The following is a 13,983-nucleotide window of genomic DNA, read 5'->3' on the forward strand; positions in this document are numbered from 1 at the left end:
CAACTTTTGGAAAGTATGATGTGCTCTTGTGCCTATTTGCAGGCCAACTATAAATAGTCCAACAGCCTACGCATGCTCATGTTTGATTGGAAATTGCAGTGCCTTAAGTCAGTGCTGCAGGCTATCTGTCAAAGGAGGCAAACACACATTTGAATGGTAAGTTAACCGCATAAATAACCCCTTGTTTGTCTTTAGGAATAATATCAGCTTATAAACAATGTTATTTTAGAAAGCATCACTTTTACTGATGTGTAATTTCTTATATTTCAGATTAATCTTTAAAAATAAGAAGTAAGTTTTTAAAACCACAAGGCTTCTATAACATTACGTTACTTTTTGTTGTCTTTCAGGTTTTCAGGGTTAATGTTTTTCTCCTGCGGACCATTGTAACTTTATCTGGTGGAAAATGGGCTCACGGAGGACAATGACACGCTCCTTCTCTGGTAATGGAAGATCCAATAATGGGGATGAAATCAGTGGGAGCAGCCGGTCTGGGGGCTGCAGCTATCTGTCCAACGTGAGGCCAGAAAATAGGTACATCTTCTTGACTAACTAATATCTTGTCCTGTAAAAGCATGGTCTCTGTGTGTTACAGAGCATTTCCTTCAATTTTCTAACACAAATGTGTGTCATGATGGTACTTCTTTGTTTGTTGCCATGGCCACCAGAGTTTAAATAAACTGACGATTAGGAACAGCATCTCAGTTATGCGATGTGGGCCCCATTTCACATCGAGCAATACACCAATAAAGCTGCTGCATGGAAAGTTGTTCATGTGACAAGATTTGTTGACTTTAAACTCCAGGATATCTTAAATTAATAGCAATTCTTTTGGCAAACTGGAAAAAAGGCAAAGTTTTCACGTTATAAGAATAAAAATCTTGACTTTATGTAAAGGGCGTTATAGATCTATCTTTCTTTATTATACATGTAGAATAATTTTGTTTTCAGGCACCTTCCTCTTGTGAGTCCTATTTATACACAGCAGTAACCACCTTTAACCAGGTGTAATGATTACATACTAAGTCCCAGTAACACTTCATCTATCAAGAATAAATCACATTATCACAATCAGTGCATGAGAAGAGGTAAAAATATTCCAACTTTATGGGAAGCAGTATATATACATACATACATACATACATACATACATACATACATACATACATACATACATACACACATACATACATACATACATATATATGTGTGTGTGTGTGTGTGTGTGTGTGTACAGTACTATTGTGCATATGAAAAAGTGTTTGTTTGCCTTTAATAGATTGCTGATAAAATTGAAATTAGAATATTAGCAGCAGTACATAGTGATAGTTTATAATTCATATAATCTGCATATTTGTAGAGAAAGTATGGCTCTCGTTATGAATAATGTCCTGTATTGCTGGCATAATCATGAGCAACACGCAATGAGGAGTAACAGCATCCTTTAACTGTGCAGTGGCCCTGAAATATACGTTAACACCAGACATGGTTGAACTGCACATCATATGTTTAAGCACCAGGATAACATGCATATTAAGTGTGCAAAGATCCATCCCTTTACATCACCTCGCTCGTGTGATGTTTCTTCTGCTTCACTCCTCTTTCACATGTTGCAATTTGAAGAAAACAACATTTTTTGAAGCATTATATTCATAGTGTTCTTTTTCATTTCTGTAATTAATGTCTTATAGACTCATGACCCTTGAAAACATCAAATCATCAATTCATGCTGAATAGTAGAATTAGATATAAAAGACAGCAATACCAATCTGTCCTTTCTTATATATATATATATATATATATATATATATATATATATATATATATATATATATATATATATATATTCTTTTCAATTTCGCAGAGGTCAAGAATTAAGTTGCTTTCATCATCATTGTTTATACAAGTTTCTTTCTCCAAGAAATTGTAAATGAAGCCTTTCTCAGGTATAATGAAGGCTGAATTAAATGCACTTTCAACAAAACTTCATTAATAATTCATTAACACATCACTGATAACAGAGTTTTTAATTTTTCATACTATCAAATGAATTATTACACTTTATTGCATTCACCAATTAAAATTAATCTACTAACATTTATTTATTTGTGCTTGTATGTAAGTAATCATCTTTACCAGAGTGGCTCTAACATATATGAGATATGGTAGGAGTCTGAAGTATATAACCAGAGAACCAGATATGTAAGAGGAGAGATGTAAAAAATGCAGTCACTTCTTTACAACCTGACTGACCTGCTTCCTTTTTTGGTACAGGAGTACACTGTGCAGCGTGATGGCACATCTGACAGAGGAGACACAGCCGTCCTTCGAGACGACTTTGAAGTCCAGAGCCGTGTCTGAGACTTCCACTGTCAAGTTCTCATGTGTGGTTACAGGTAAAGCCCCGAGAACTACTGCGCAGAACCTGAACAAAATTTGGGAAAGGCCTTTTATTAGATAAATATTTACTATGAGTAAAATATCTGAGTATCAATATAAATGTCATTACAGTAACAGTGCTAGAACATTTTGGGCACAACATATTCTGATGAGAACACAACACTACATTCATCTCTCACTAATCCTACCAAAAAACAAAAGCATCAATAGTCCACACGTTTGCTCAAAGTAAAAGCACTGACTGACTTTTCCTGCTTAATTTGGAAACCAAATACTTATTGTTGTGACAAAAGCAAATAATTTCAAATTTCTTGCTAATGTTTCAAGTTTTATTCCCAAATTGCTCAGCGATGGAATCTTAATCAAAGATTAGAGTCTGGTTTTGACCAACTCTATATATAAAGTGTCAAGAGATAACTTTTTTTGTGATCTGGCGCTATATAAATAAAATTTGATTGATTGAGTGATTTAATTGGTTTTCACCTGTAGGTCGCTTTGGGAAAAAAAGCGTCTGCGAAAGCAAAAAAAGAAAAAAGAAAAAAAAAAAAGTTAATCAACACCTTACTGAAACGTAAAGAACACATGATACAGACCATTTATCAATGTCTTAAAGCTCATATATGTGCTTTTTTTCAGGACACCCCACCCCTCAGGTCACCTGGTATAAAGATGATGCTCAGTTAGACAGATACTGTGGACTGCCTAAATATGAAATTTTCCGTAATGGACAAAACCATTCCCTACATATTTACAAGTAAGTTATTTTTGATACACACATATGACATGAATGTAAAGTAATACTACTGTATATTACCTAAATTTAAGACCTAACTTTTCACCACATTGCTTCAATACATTATTCTAATCTTTCTGCATCAGTTTTTTCTTCTGCACTCTCCATTAGGGCTGCACGATATTGGAAAAAACTGACATTGCGATTTTTTTTTTTTAACTCTGCGACATATATTGCGTGCGATACGAAAAAAATACTCAGGAGCATATAATAGCTGTGTGTTGCTGATGTAAATGGTCAAACAAATTAGTTGTGTTACCTCTCGTTGTGGCAACAGGTGTAAGGCACTGTCGACACACAACACATGGTTTAATATCATCCTTCTTGTAGCTGAAATAATTCCAGATAACTGACGTTGCTTTTCTTTTTGGCACCAAGACTTTGTATTCAATAATTTTCTCTTGTCTGTTGGTAATTTTTCAATATTGTTACCAGCAACACACTCCATGTGCAGGGGTGTGGTCTGTTTTGTTAAACTGATTAAGAACGACTGTGATTGGTGGATCGCTGTGTGCGGTGTGTGTCAGGTACCCAGGTTGAAATTAGATGAGAACATGTTGAGTTCATTTACCTCCTACATTGCAGGACCTACGATATGACTATTGCGCACACATACATCGCAATGATGATGCTCAAATGATATATTGTGCAGCTCTACTCCATGTTTTACTTTTTACTTCAGAATTATTCATTGTTACATGTCTTCACTTGTAATTTTCAGTTGCACTGTGGACGATGCAGCTATATACCAGGCCTCAGCTGCAAACATCAAAGGCATAGTGTCCTGCTCTGGTGTTCTGGAGGTTGGCGAAATGAATGAGTTCAAAATCCACCAGAGGTACTTCGACAAACTCAAACAGAAGGCAGAGAATAAACGCAGAGAAGCAGAAGGTAAAGAAAACCAGGAGCCGTTAAGAACCATCAGTCCCGACCGTACACTAAGGAAACGCCGCTCAACAATGGATGCTTTTCTCAGCACACCAAGCTCTATGGAGGATGAGGGAACGAGGAGAGCATCAGGATGTGGCTGTAGAGACAAAGGCGAGGTTACAGGAGACCACAGTGGAGAAGGTGGAAGAAAAACCAGTCTCCATCACTAATGGGACAGCATCTCCTGTAACTAATGGACAAGATATCAGTGAGATTGGCAACAAGAATGGGACAAATGTATATGACTCTGCTCAGAAGATTTTCACTGCACTCCAACCTAAAATCCCCTTTGTCAAGAAGAAGATTAAAATTTCAAACAGTGCAAAAGTTTCATCTGAGGAGAAAAGAGCAAAAGAAGAGATCCTCACCTCTGTATCTGCAGCCAGAGCTGAGTCCACTCAGTCTAAGGAAAAGCATTTGGAGGAGTTTATGGAAGTTGAGAGCGTCATTACTGCATCAATTTTGCATTCAGGCTCCAGAAATGTGACGGACAGAAATCAGAAATCAGCAAGAAGTGAAAGGCCTTCAAAGGATAAAAGTGTATGTGCTGAAGTAACAATGGCTTCACAGAGAGAACAACTTCCTGCCTCAGTACCTCCTGTCGCTTTGCCATCCATAAGTCACAGAGTATCAGATAATAAAGGAAAACGAATGGCAAAGCAGCAGAAGGAAACTCAACACACAGATAAAGAAGAACATTTGGAAATAGAGGATGGGAATCCTTGTGTAACCTCAATACAACAACAGCCAAGTGTTTCTCCAACACTACTACAACCCCTTCACATAGTAGAGGAGGACGTTTCTATAGCAGGGGGTGTTACAGTCATGGATGTTGATGAAAAGTTGAGTTCGTCCACTGATGTAACTCCCCGTACGCTCTTGGATGTATCACGTAAGAGCAGGGCTGTTTTGCCTCAACGTCCATGTGAACAGGCTCGAGATCAGCTGTCTGAGACGGAAACAAGCACGTACCACAGAAATGTGTCTGTGTCTCAGCCAGTGCTTCTGGTGAGGTGAGTGAGCCTTTTTCGAATGAGCTCATGAGTGCTTTGTGCTGCCAACACAGGCCTCATCAGTAACACAAGCGCCCTGGAACTATTTTAGCTTGGAAGTATGCCGGTCTGTGTGACAAAAATGAAATGACGCACATGCTGACAGATGTGATAGATATGCATTTGATATCATATTAATTGTAACATTTTTTATTTGATCATCTAAGGGTAGCATACTATTTATGCACTTAAACAGAAAATAATTATAATGAAAATTTTGTAGCAAATGTTCACAATTATTGTGTACCTAACAGTCATAAATTTATAATATTTTATCATCAGACCTAGAACATGAAGAAATGCTAGTTTGCGTTATAGACAGACCTGGGTGCTACATAGCTGACATGAATAGTCACTTGGAAATATCCTCAATTAGCACTGATGAATCTTACATTGCTTATGCAATCCTCTGTCGACCAGCTGACTGAATACTGAGAGCTGGGACAAAACACTGCAGTAGCTCTTAAAATGATTCACATTCCATTCCGGCTGCGTTAAAAATGTAAAATAGCCATCTACCTCATGAACCGGCCCTCTAGTGTCCGACTTGGATAGAGAGGAAAGGAAGAGCGATAAACTTGGAGTAATGATGACACAAACAGTATGATGTGTTGTCACTTTTGCACTTCTCTGTTGGAGGAACATAGAAGCACGTAATTGGCACATTATGGGTTATCTCATCCACAGTGGAATTGCTTATTGAGCAAAAGTTTTCAGTGTATGTCCAGACTTTTTGTTGACGCAAACGATACATGCTTGTCAGGAATAATAGTTTGTCTGTCTCACTCAATATAAAGCACTAATTTATTGCAACTGCAAAATGTTTATTACTGTTTAAAATGCATGACTTGTTATGCTGACTTCAGTATATCTTATTTAATTGCAATAAGACTATGTAATATATCTAAATTTTGGTGTATACTGAACTAAATCCTCAGATTACTTGACAAACTTCTGTCTAATCTTCTGAGAAGTAAAACTAATCTTAGAGGTATTAAAGGTGCACTTCTTGATCTTTACTCAATAACAGCTCCTTGACCATCACTGTCAATAGAGCATGTTAAATAAACGCTTCTCACTATGGGTTTTCTACATTCATAAATTTTCATTCCGTTCTGAGTTTGTTGCTGGTTACGTGGTTGCTGTTTATAAAATTACATGTGCCTATCCATGTCCAGCATAGCAGGGGATGAAGGAATAAGTATTTACAGCATGGAAACCTCTGTTTGTATTATGTCCCAAGGTTACACAGGCCCATGCAAAGATGAACAGGAATGATGCACCTGTCAACCTTGAGCTACCATCGGACCAGACTACGATGGAGGCACCACAAAAGACCCCAACAGAAACAGAGACCACAGCGCATGACATTCAGACCCCATCTTTACACCGTGGTCTTCAAAAGGCCATTGACAAAATGACACAGGACACATGGGATCATTCCTGGGGATCAAATGAAAGCCATATGGGGCTTTTCACAGACCTACAGAAGTCACCAGTCGAAAGCCCCAGTGGTGGTGAGAACACCCGAGGGTGTAACGTTTCTCCCGCTGCCCAGGAAAGCCAAGTTAATACAGCTATAAAAACTGTTGAAGGGACAGAAATACGGGTTGATGAGAAGGTAGAATATAACAAGGTAGGTAAGTTATTAGTACAGTCTGACAGTCGGGCCTCACATGAAAAGAAGATGAAAATAGAGACTGAAACTGCAGCTCTACCCACAACAGAACAAACTAAGAAAGAAAAGACCAGAGCAGTAGATGAAAAAGACGTAGATGTTTTAAATGCATACGGTTCTAATAAAGAAACTGAAAAGACTCCACCTCAAATAAAAGGAGAGGAGAAAACACATTCAGAATCAGAGAATCCGCATCCACCTACCGTAGAGACAGTGACACCACATTTCACAAAGGATCAGGAAAACACAAACTTTTCTGTGCCCCAACTAAAAGGCCCCAAAGAAATTCCAACACCAGTGGCAAAAGTCATATCTATTGCTGAACTTTTAAGATCACAGTTAAAGGCTCTGGCAAATTCAATCACCATGTTACCAGCCACCATGGAGCATGAACCAGGTCAAACCGGTGCAGAGACAGCTCAGGGATCTGGAAACAGCGGCAGCAAATGCAAGTCAGTATCTGAGAATAAAGGTTTTGAAGAAACTCCTCCTGCAACCATAAAGGCAACACTTTTGGAGATTTATAATCTACTAAATAAAACTGATCAGGAACTTATGCTGCAAGATGCAACTGTCCTCTCTGATCAGACTTCACAAAAACCTCCTGTAATTCCTCCTGTTTCTGCCATAGACACTAGCTCCACCATGCAGAGTTGTTCTCCTGCAGTTACTAAGGACAAAATGACAAGTGGAATCACACCGAGTTTGGATGTATCTGAAACTATCAGTGAGGAACTTCAGAAACCTGTGAAAGCCAAAAGTCCAGGAATCTATCATTCCTGGTTTGGAGCTTCCCAAAAATGAGCCACTTCAAGGCAGGACACAAAATGTATACACAAGATAACTCCAGAAATTAAAGTCAACAGTGAATCTTTACAGGGGAGTAGTGAAGTAAATCCAACACCAGTTTTAGAACAGAAAACAAATAGCTGTTTACAGATTGAGCAAGGCTTCCCCCTGAAAGTGTCTCTGACACAGAAACACGAACATCTACTCTGCAGTTTACACAGCAAGAGAGTTGTATGACTGAAGACTTTTCAAGCACTGGTTCTTTAACTATTTCCACTCCTGAGATCAGTCCGCGGTTAAAGAAAAGGATTTGTGTGTCTCCCCTTCCCTCTGCTACTCCACAAGAACTGGCCTCTGGGGCTCGACGCAAAATCCTCACACCTAAACCCAAACAGGAGGAGGAAACAGAGGATTTAACTCAGAAAAAGCTTTCACCTGGTCCTGTAACCCTTCCTACATCTCCAAGTCTGTCCCGCCATTCCACTCTTCTTCAGCCTTCTGGTGAGAGAACGCCTCCTGTGGAAAGGCGTTCTCCACTCCAGAGTAGAAGGAAGATGGTACCTGAACCTCCAAATCTGCAACCAACTGATGAGATCCCAAAAACTGAGGCAAAAACCTGCAGAAAAGGACAAACATGACCCCTTCAAAGGTAAACAGCCCCCATGTTTGTATGGTGTATGAGTATGCAGAACATATTACCACAGTGTTACTGTAACTTAGACACTAATCTATTGTTGGTACAATGATCAACCTTCAAATATGTTTTTTCTGAAAGCTGGAGCAGGAGTGATCCATAGTTCCCACGACAATAAACACAAAACAGACACACTCATTTAAGTTGCTGCCATTTGTTGAGTCAGAGGTTCATGTTTATTACAGGACTATCTTTCAGATGTGCAGACGTGATACAAGATGCAATATGTGTAGACATTTTAAATATTAACTGCTCAGCCTGCACCTGCTACCAGCACTCAAACCACTGACTGTTTTGGCAACTAACATCTTAATAGCTCTGAGTCACTTAACATATATTGAAATTATGTTAATTGGAATGATATACTGTATGTGCACAGGCCAACATGGGAATACGTGACTAAAAAAAGAGTTGCTTGTCATTTGCCATGTTAGGCCTAAGGTACCTTACACCGTCTCCTATTTCATCAACACCAACTCTAGCTCTGCAAATCTAAAAAGTGTGACTCTTTAACATATCACCTCAAATGAGTGGCTCTCCTTATAGCTCCCAAGTCATACGAAAGATCAGGGCTGAAACCTTCGCAGACACTTCGGGACACTTAAAACTTTGGTGCCAGTTCTTCAACATTCTTGGCGATTCTACTATCAAATGGTACAGAAATGAAGTGGAGATAGCTCAGATGAAAAGAAAGTAAGTTCTCAGCAGGGGCATGAAAACATTCCTGCATTATGACACTTAATTCAGTATTAGTTTTTGTAGCTATAATGTCACTTGTTACTTTGATGATTATTAACCCCTTTAATCGTCTAATTGAGTATCAAATATTGTGTATATTCTCACTGTCCTCCAGTGCAGGGGATGAAAACACAGGTTAATCTTGCCATTGTTTCAAGCATCAAGTCAAGACGCTGGTGTTTACGGATGCACAATCACAAATGAATATGGAAACAGACACAACAGATTTTCTACTCAGCACAGAAAGTACGTACTCATTTCAGTTAAACATGCTTGCAATATAATCTGTATCATCATTCATTTCTCTCATTTTCCTTTTCTCTTCATCTGTTGCAGTTTTAATTGGAATGTCTTTACGTGAAGACCTCGGGGGTAACATGAGACTATATATTTGAAGAACTTCACTTAATGCAGCTCTGTTTCCTCACACTAGTGTGAACTGCTTTCATTCTTAAACTGTTGCGTATGGTCTTCTCTTGCAGTTGGAGAGGAAATCGAAATGACACCTCTGATATTTAACAAAGGTGTGGCTGATACTTGTGTCTGGAGCAACAAATTCTTTGGGCGTATAATGGTGCAGGAATCTCATATTGGTGATGGTTGTACTCACAAAGTCTGGAAAGCGAAAGTCATCTATGGTCTGGAGCCTGTGTTTGAGTCTGGTAACACATGCATTTTGAAAGCATGCAACCCTATTGCCTATGGAGGCAAAGGGGAAACTCTCCTGATAGAAAAGAACCTGGAGGCTGTCAAGCAGGTATGCTCCAAAAAGATTAAAACAAAGTCAGCAGAAGATATGACTTTATAATAAAAAAATTAGATTTTGCTCAATAAATTATTTGGCACGAGTTATTTGCAGGATTACTGATGCACATTGCATTTACCTATCAAGACGAAGATCATTTTTAATAGATACTGTCTTATGTTCTGCAGGAATGTAAAATTCAGAACTTGGCTCGTGAATACTGCAAAATCTTCTCTGCAGAGGCAAGAGCAATTGAACATTTTGGCACTACTCTTGAGTGAGTACAACACATCAGTGAAACATGACCATCCTTGTGAATATTATTTACATGGATCATTCGCTGTGTCTAAAAGCTCCAACTTGTCACACAGGATGATTCCAGTCTACTTGATGTACCGACCGGCCAACACCGTACCCTATGTCACAGCAGAGGCTGATCTGACTGGAGTTTATCAGAAATACTCGGTCCTGGATCAAACAGGGGGGCCACAGATGAGGACTGGCTCGGAGATGGAGCCACAAGTGCTGTACATTGCAGCACTGGATCTTTCAGTGGACCAACGGAAACCTGTTATTCACACAGCTAGAGGGTAGGCTAAGAAACAGAAGTTCACAGTTTGTTTCGTACTGTAATTAACAGTATGGTCATGTTTTCTTTTTTTGTTGTTATTTATGTCCTCCTTGGACCATCCAACACTGTAAGTATCAAAATCTTACCAAGGGTGTTTTTCACATTTCTAGTCAAAATATCTCATCACAGTTAAAATAGACATAATCATCTAAAGAGTAACTTGTAAGTGAGATATAAAAACTATTTTTAGACTATAGATCTGGAAAATCTTATTTCAAGAACTCTTACCAAGATAATTTTCACTTGTTCCATTGGCAGATTTTTTTTTTTTTTTTTTTTTTTTACTTCAATTAAGCAAAAAAAAAAAAAAAAAAAATCTTGTATTAAGCAAAAAAAAAAAAAAAATCTTCCAATGGAACAAGTGAAAATTATCTTGGAAAGATTCTTGAAATAAGATTTTCAAGATCTATTGTCTAAAAATAAGTTCTTATATCTCTCTGAAAAGTTACTCTTTAGGTGATTATGTCTTTTTGTTTTAAGTGTGATGAGATATTTTCACTAGAAATGAGAAAGCACACTCGGTATGATTTAGATTTTTGCCGTGAACAACACAACAAGCACTGATGTTTCATTTGATTGCATGACATTTTATGCTGCAGTACATACGATGATGTGTTCTGAGAACTCATTAAATATGTATGATTTGTAAATGCTACCTGAACTAGAGGAAAAATGATAATTCCATTGTAATTGCTTTGCAGGTGTTGACAAACAAGATCACAAAATGTTCGAGTTTCAGTCAAATCCACGGGGTCGAGTATATTCTTTTCTGTAAATGACACTGCATATAATTTTTTCAGGTAATTTACATTTAAACAGATCTCAACTGTAACATTTTATTTGTTTATCATGTGTCACTGCAGGCATCAAGGTCTACCTATTGAGGGAAATCCCAAAGTTTTTGAGCAATTTGTCACCCAGCACCAGTGTAATTACTACTGTGGTCTGCTTGGTCTAAAGTCACCGAAGGTCTTGGAATCTTTATTGATGCCTGCGAAACCAAAGGGGTCCAAAAGCCCCTTACTTCAACGGCAAGATGACTTCAGGCTCCTCTAGCCCCCAGCCAGTCAGAAAAGCTGGTGGGAGCCCCAGGATGCCCAGGAAGGCTGAGCAAGATGGCAGCAAAAGTCCCACTAAACAAAAAGCTACTGACGAGCCTAAGGAAAGGATGGCATAGAATTATTATCGCTGATTGAAACAGTGGAGGAACTTTTTATTCAACCACTTGAGAAAATATGATGAAGTCCTGAACTGACAAAGGTTTACTGTTGGATGTGTCTCTACAATCTTAAAACAGTGACCCATTCAGAGTCCAGGAGTTATTAAGACAACTTAACCCTTTAATGTTTGACAGCCACCATTCCTTTCTATATTCATATTGATGCTCTCACTTGTTGATGTGATCATTTGTTCTTTCCACCTGCTGGTATATCTTGTATTGTATTGTAGCAAAGATAATATGTTTAAGTAATAAATAGTAGATGACCTGGGTTTGCATTCTATCAGTTTCTACACTATTGTGGGTTGCAAAACTTGTGAAACCAAGTCTCAAGTCTTTGTGTGTTTGTCTGTCAGTGTGTGTGCTAAAACAGGACTGAAGTGGCATTATCTAATCTGTAATTTTCATTCTGACAGCATAAATGACTTTTTTTTTGTAGTGACCTTTGTAAGAACAGGGATTAATCATGTTGGGTCAAATAACTTTATAACAAGGATATTCAGTAAGCCTTGGTCATACAGCATGTTTTTAGGATGATGGTTTTCACTTTTTTCAGGTTTATCGAGCCAAATGTAGCGTCACATGATGACATTTCTGTACAGTTGCTAATGACGCAGGGCTTTTATATTGTAACCTGTCATGTTTACCTATTACATTGCACTGCATTTTTTTGAAACTGCACCTTTGAATAAAGTGCTTGTAAAATAAAGAACATTTTAAGCCATTGATAATTGTCATACATGCAGTGGAAGTGCGCGACATGTTCTTATTAAAGTCAGGGAGTCTCTCTTAATAGAAATGAACATATTAGGGGTTGAAGTAGAATCACTTGTAACGAATGCCATCCCACTCAGTCTGTCATCAGTATTCGCTCATTATCATAGATATCATCTGGAAGGATAAGTAACGTGGTGGTATTTTAGTGAGTCCTTTTATCTGTCACATTTCTCTCTATCATACTGACACGTCGCCACTATCTGCAGTATCACAGTTACAACGATTCCTTTCTGTTTTTAAAAAGCAACCATATCAGAGAATTTGTTCAGGAAAATTCACCAAAATGGGATTTCTTTGCTGATAAAAAATCGATTCATTACCATTAATTCATCATTTCGGAGGACTTGGGGCACGGACTAGGTAATGAGAAAAATTACAGCTTCATCACTTGGTCATACTTCACTCTGCAGGATCACTAATTAAATGTTAGTGATGGCTAACATGACACAAAAACATACATTATGAAGAAAGCAAATGCTTCCGTGAGACGTTGCATGCTTATTAGCACTATCACTCAGGGGCAAGTCAGATTTCTTTACGGAAGTTAGTGAATGAAGTGTCGCTCGCAACCAGTGTGTGTTTAAAGGGTGAAAGGCTAACTTCATCATGATAATCATTTGGATTCCCAGTCATTAATGAGTCATCATTTATGTAATCGGTGGCATCACACAAAGCCACAAACACCACTGCAAAGCCTAATGTACACTTAACTACAAAGTTCACTTAGTGTCACCTCTGATGTCACCCAGTAATATGAGATTCGAACACTGCTGGCACCGTAAAGAGATGATTTAAGACGTAGGTTGCAGCTGATACTTCTGTTATACTGCCAATACTTTGTACACAGCAACGTTTTGTTCTAGCGGCTCTTTTCATTTACATTTTAGTTCTATAATCAGTGAGTAAAGCTCTATGGTGAACTTTGATCATCACTAATTATGTATCCAATAATAAGCCTGAGGTCTCTTGAGTTCATTTGGTGCTAACATAGTTTAATATACTTCACTTCATTAGACTTGGATGAGCAAAGCCTAAGGTTTTGATAACAACTTTGAGGAAGATTAGACCTGTCATGAAACAAGACACTCCTGCCACCTACTGTTAGTTAAATCACCGTACCACTGACAGTAATATAAGTTAAAAGCCTGCTCACTCACCCCTTCACACAATGTCTGATTATATTTGACCAAACTCTTTTTAGACATTAGAGGATGTATGTATGATTAACCCTGTAACTGTGAGTATGCTATAGAGAAGATTTTTCTGTGTCTATTTTCTGTTCTACTGTCAGTGCCATTAACCAAGTTACGTTGATGAAACTGATAATTAACACCAAAGAAAATATACATAAATGAATATCTACTTAACACAGGATGAGAAAAAAAACAACTACTGATGGCACAGTAGTAAGTAAAGATAGATAGATGAACAAGAAATTAAAGAAAACATGGGGTGGTCTGATCATTTTTTCCATGACTGTAGATAGATAGATAGATAGATAGATAGATAGATAGATAGATAGATAGATAGATAGATA

General features: G+C 38.0%; 1 protein-coding gene across 1 annotated transcript; it reads left to right on the plus strand.

Moving 5' to 3' along the window:
• The first annotated feature begins 406 nt into the window (after positions 1–406).
• Positions 407–12,393, plus strand: alpk3b (alpha-kinase 3b). Its single transcript, XM_030131197.1, is given in 20 exon segments — positions 407–534; positions 2,275–2,396; positions 3,037–3,154; positions 3,915–4,208; positions 4,210–5,131; positions 6,419–7,655; positions 7,799–8,234; positions 8,236–8,315; positions 8,891–9,033; positions 9,195–9,227; positions 9,229–9,285; positions 9,287–9,320; positions 9,420–9,446; positions 9,557–9,831; positions 10,008–10,096; positions 10,191–10,335; positions 10,337–10,413; positions 11,152–11,202; positions 11,314–11,482; positions 11,484–12,393. Coding segments are annotated over 20 exon segments (4,581 nt in total). The 3' UTR covers positions 11,628–12,393.
• Positions 12,394–13,983: the final 1,590 nt, after the last annotated feature.

This window comes from Sphaeramia orbicularis, chromosome 3 (assembly GCF_902148855.1).
Source record: "Sphaeramia orbicularis chromosome 3, fSphaOr1.1, whole genome shotgun sequence".
Taxonomy (NCBI): Eukaryota; Metazoa; Chordata; class Actinopteri; order Kurtiformes; family Apogonidae; genus Sphaeramia; species Sphaeramia orbicularis.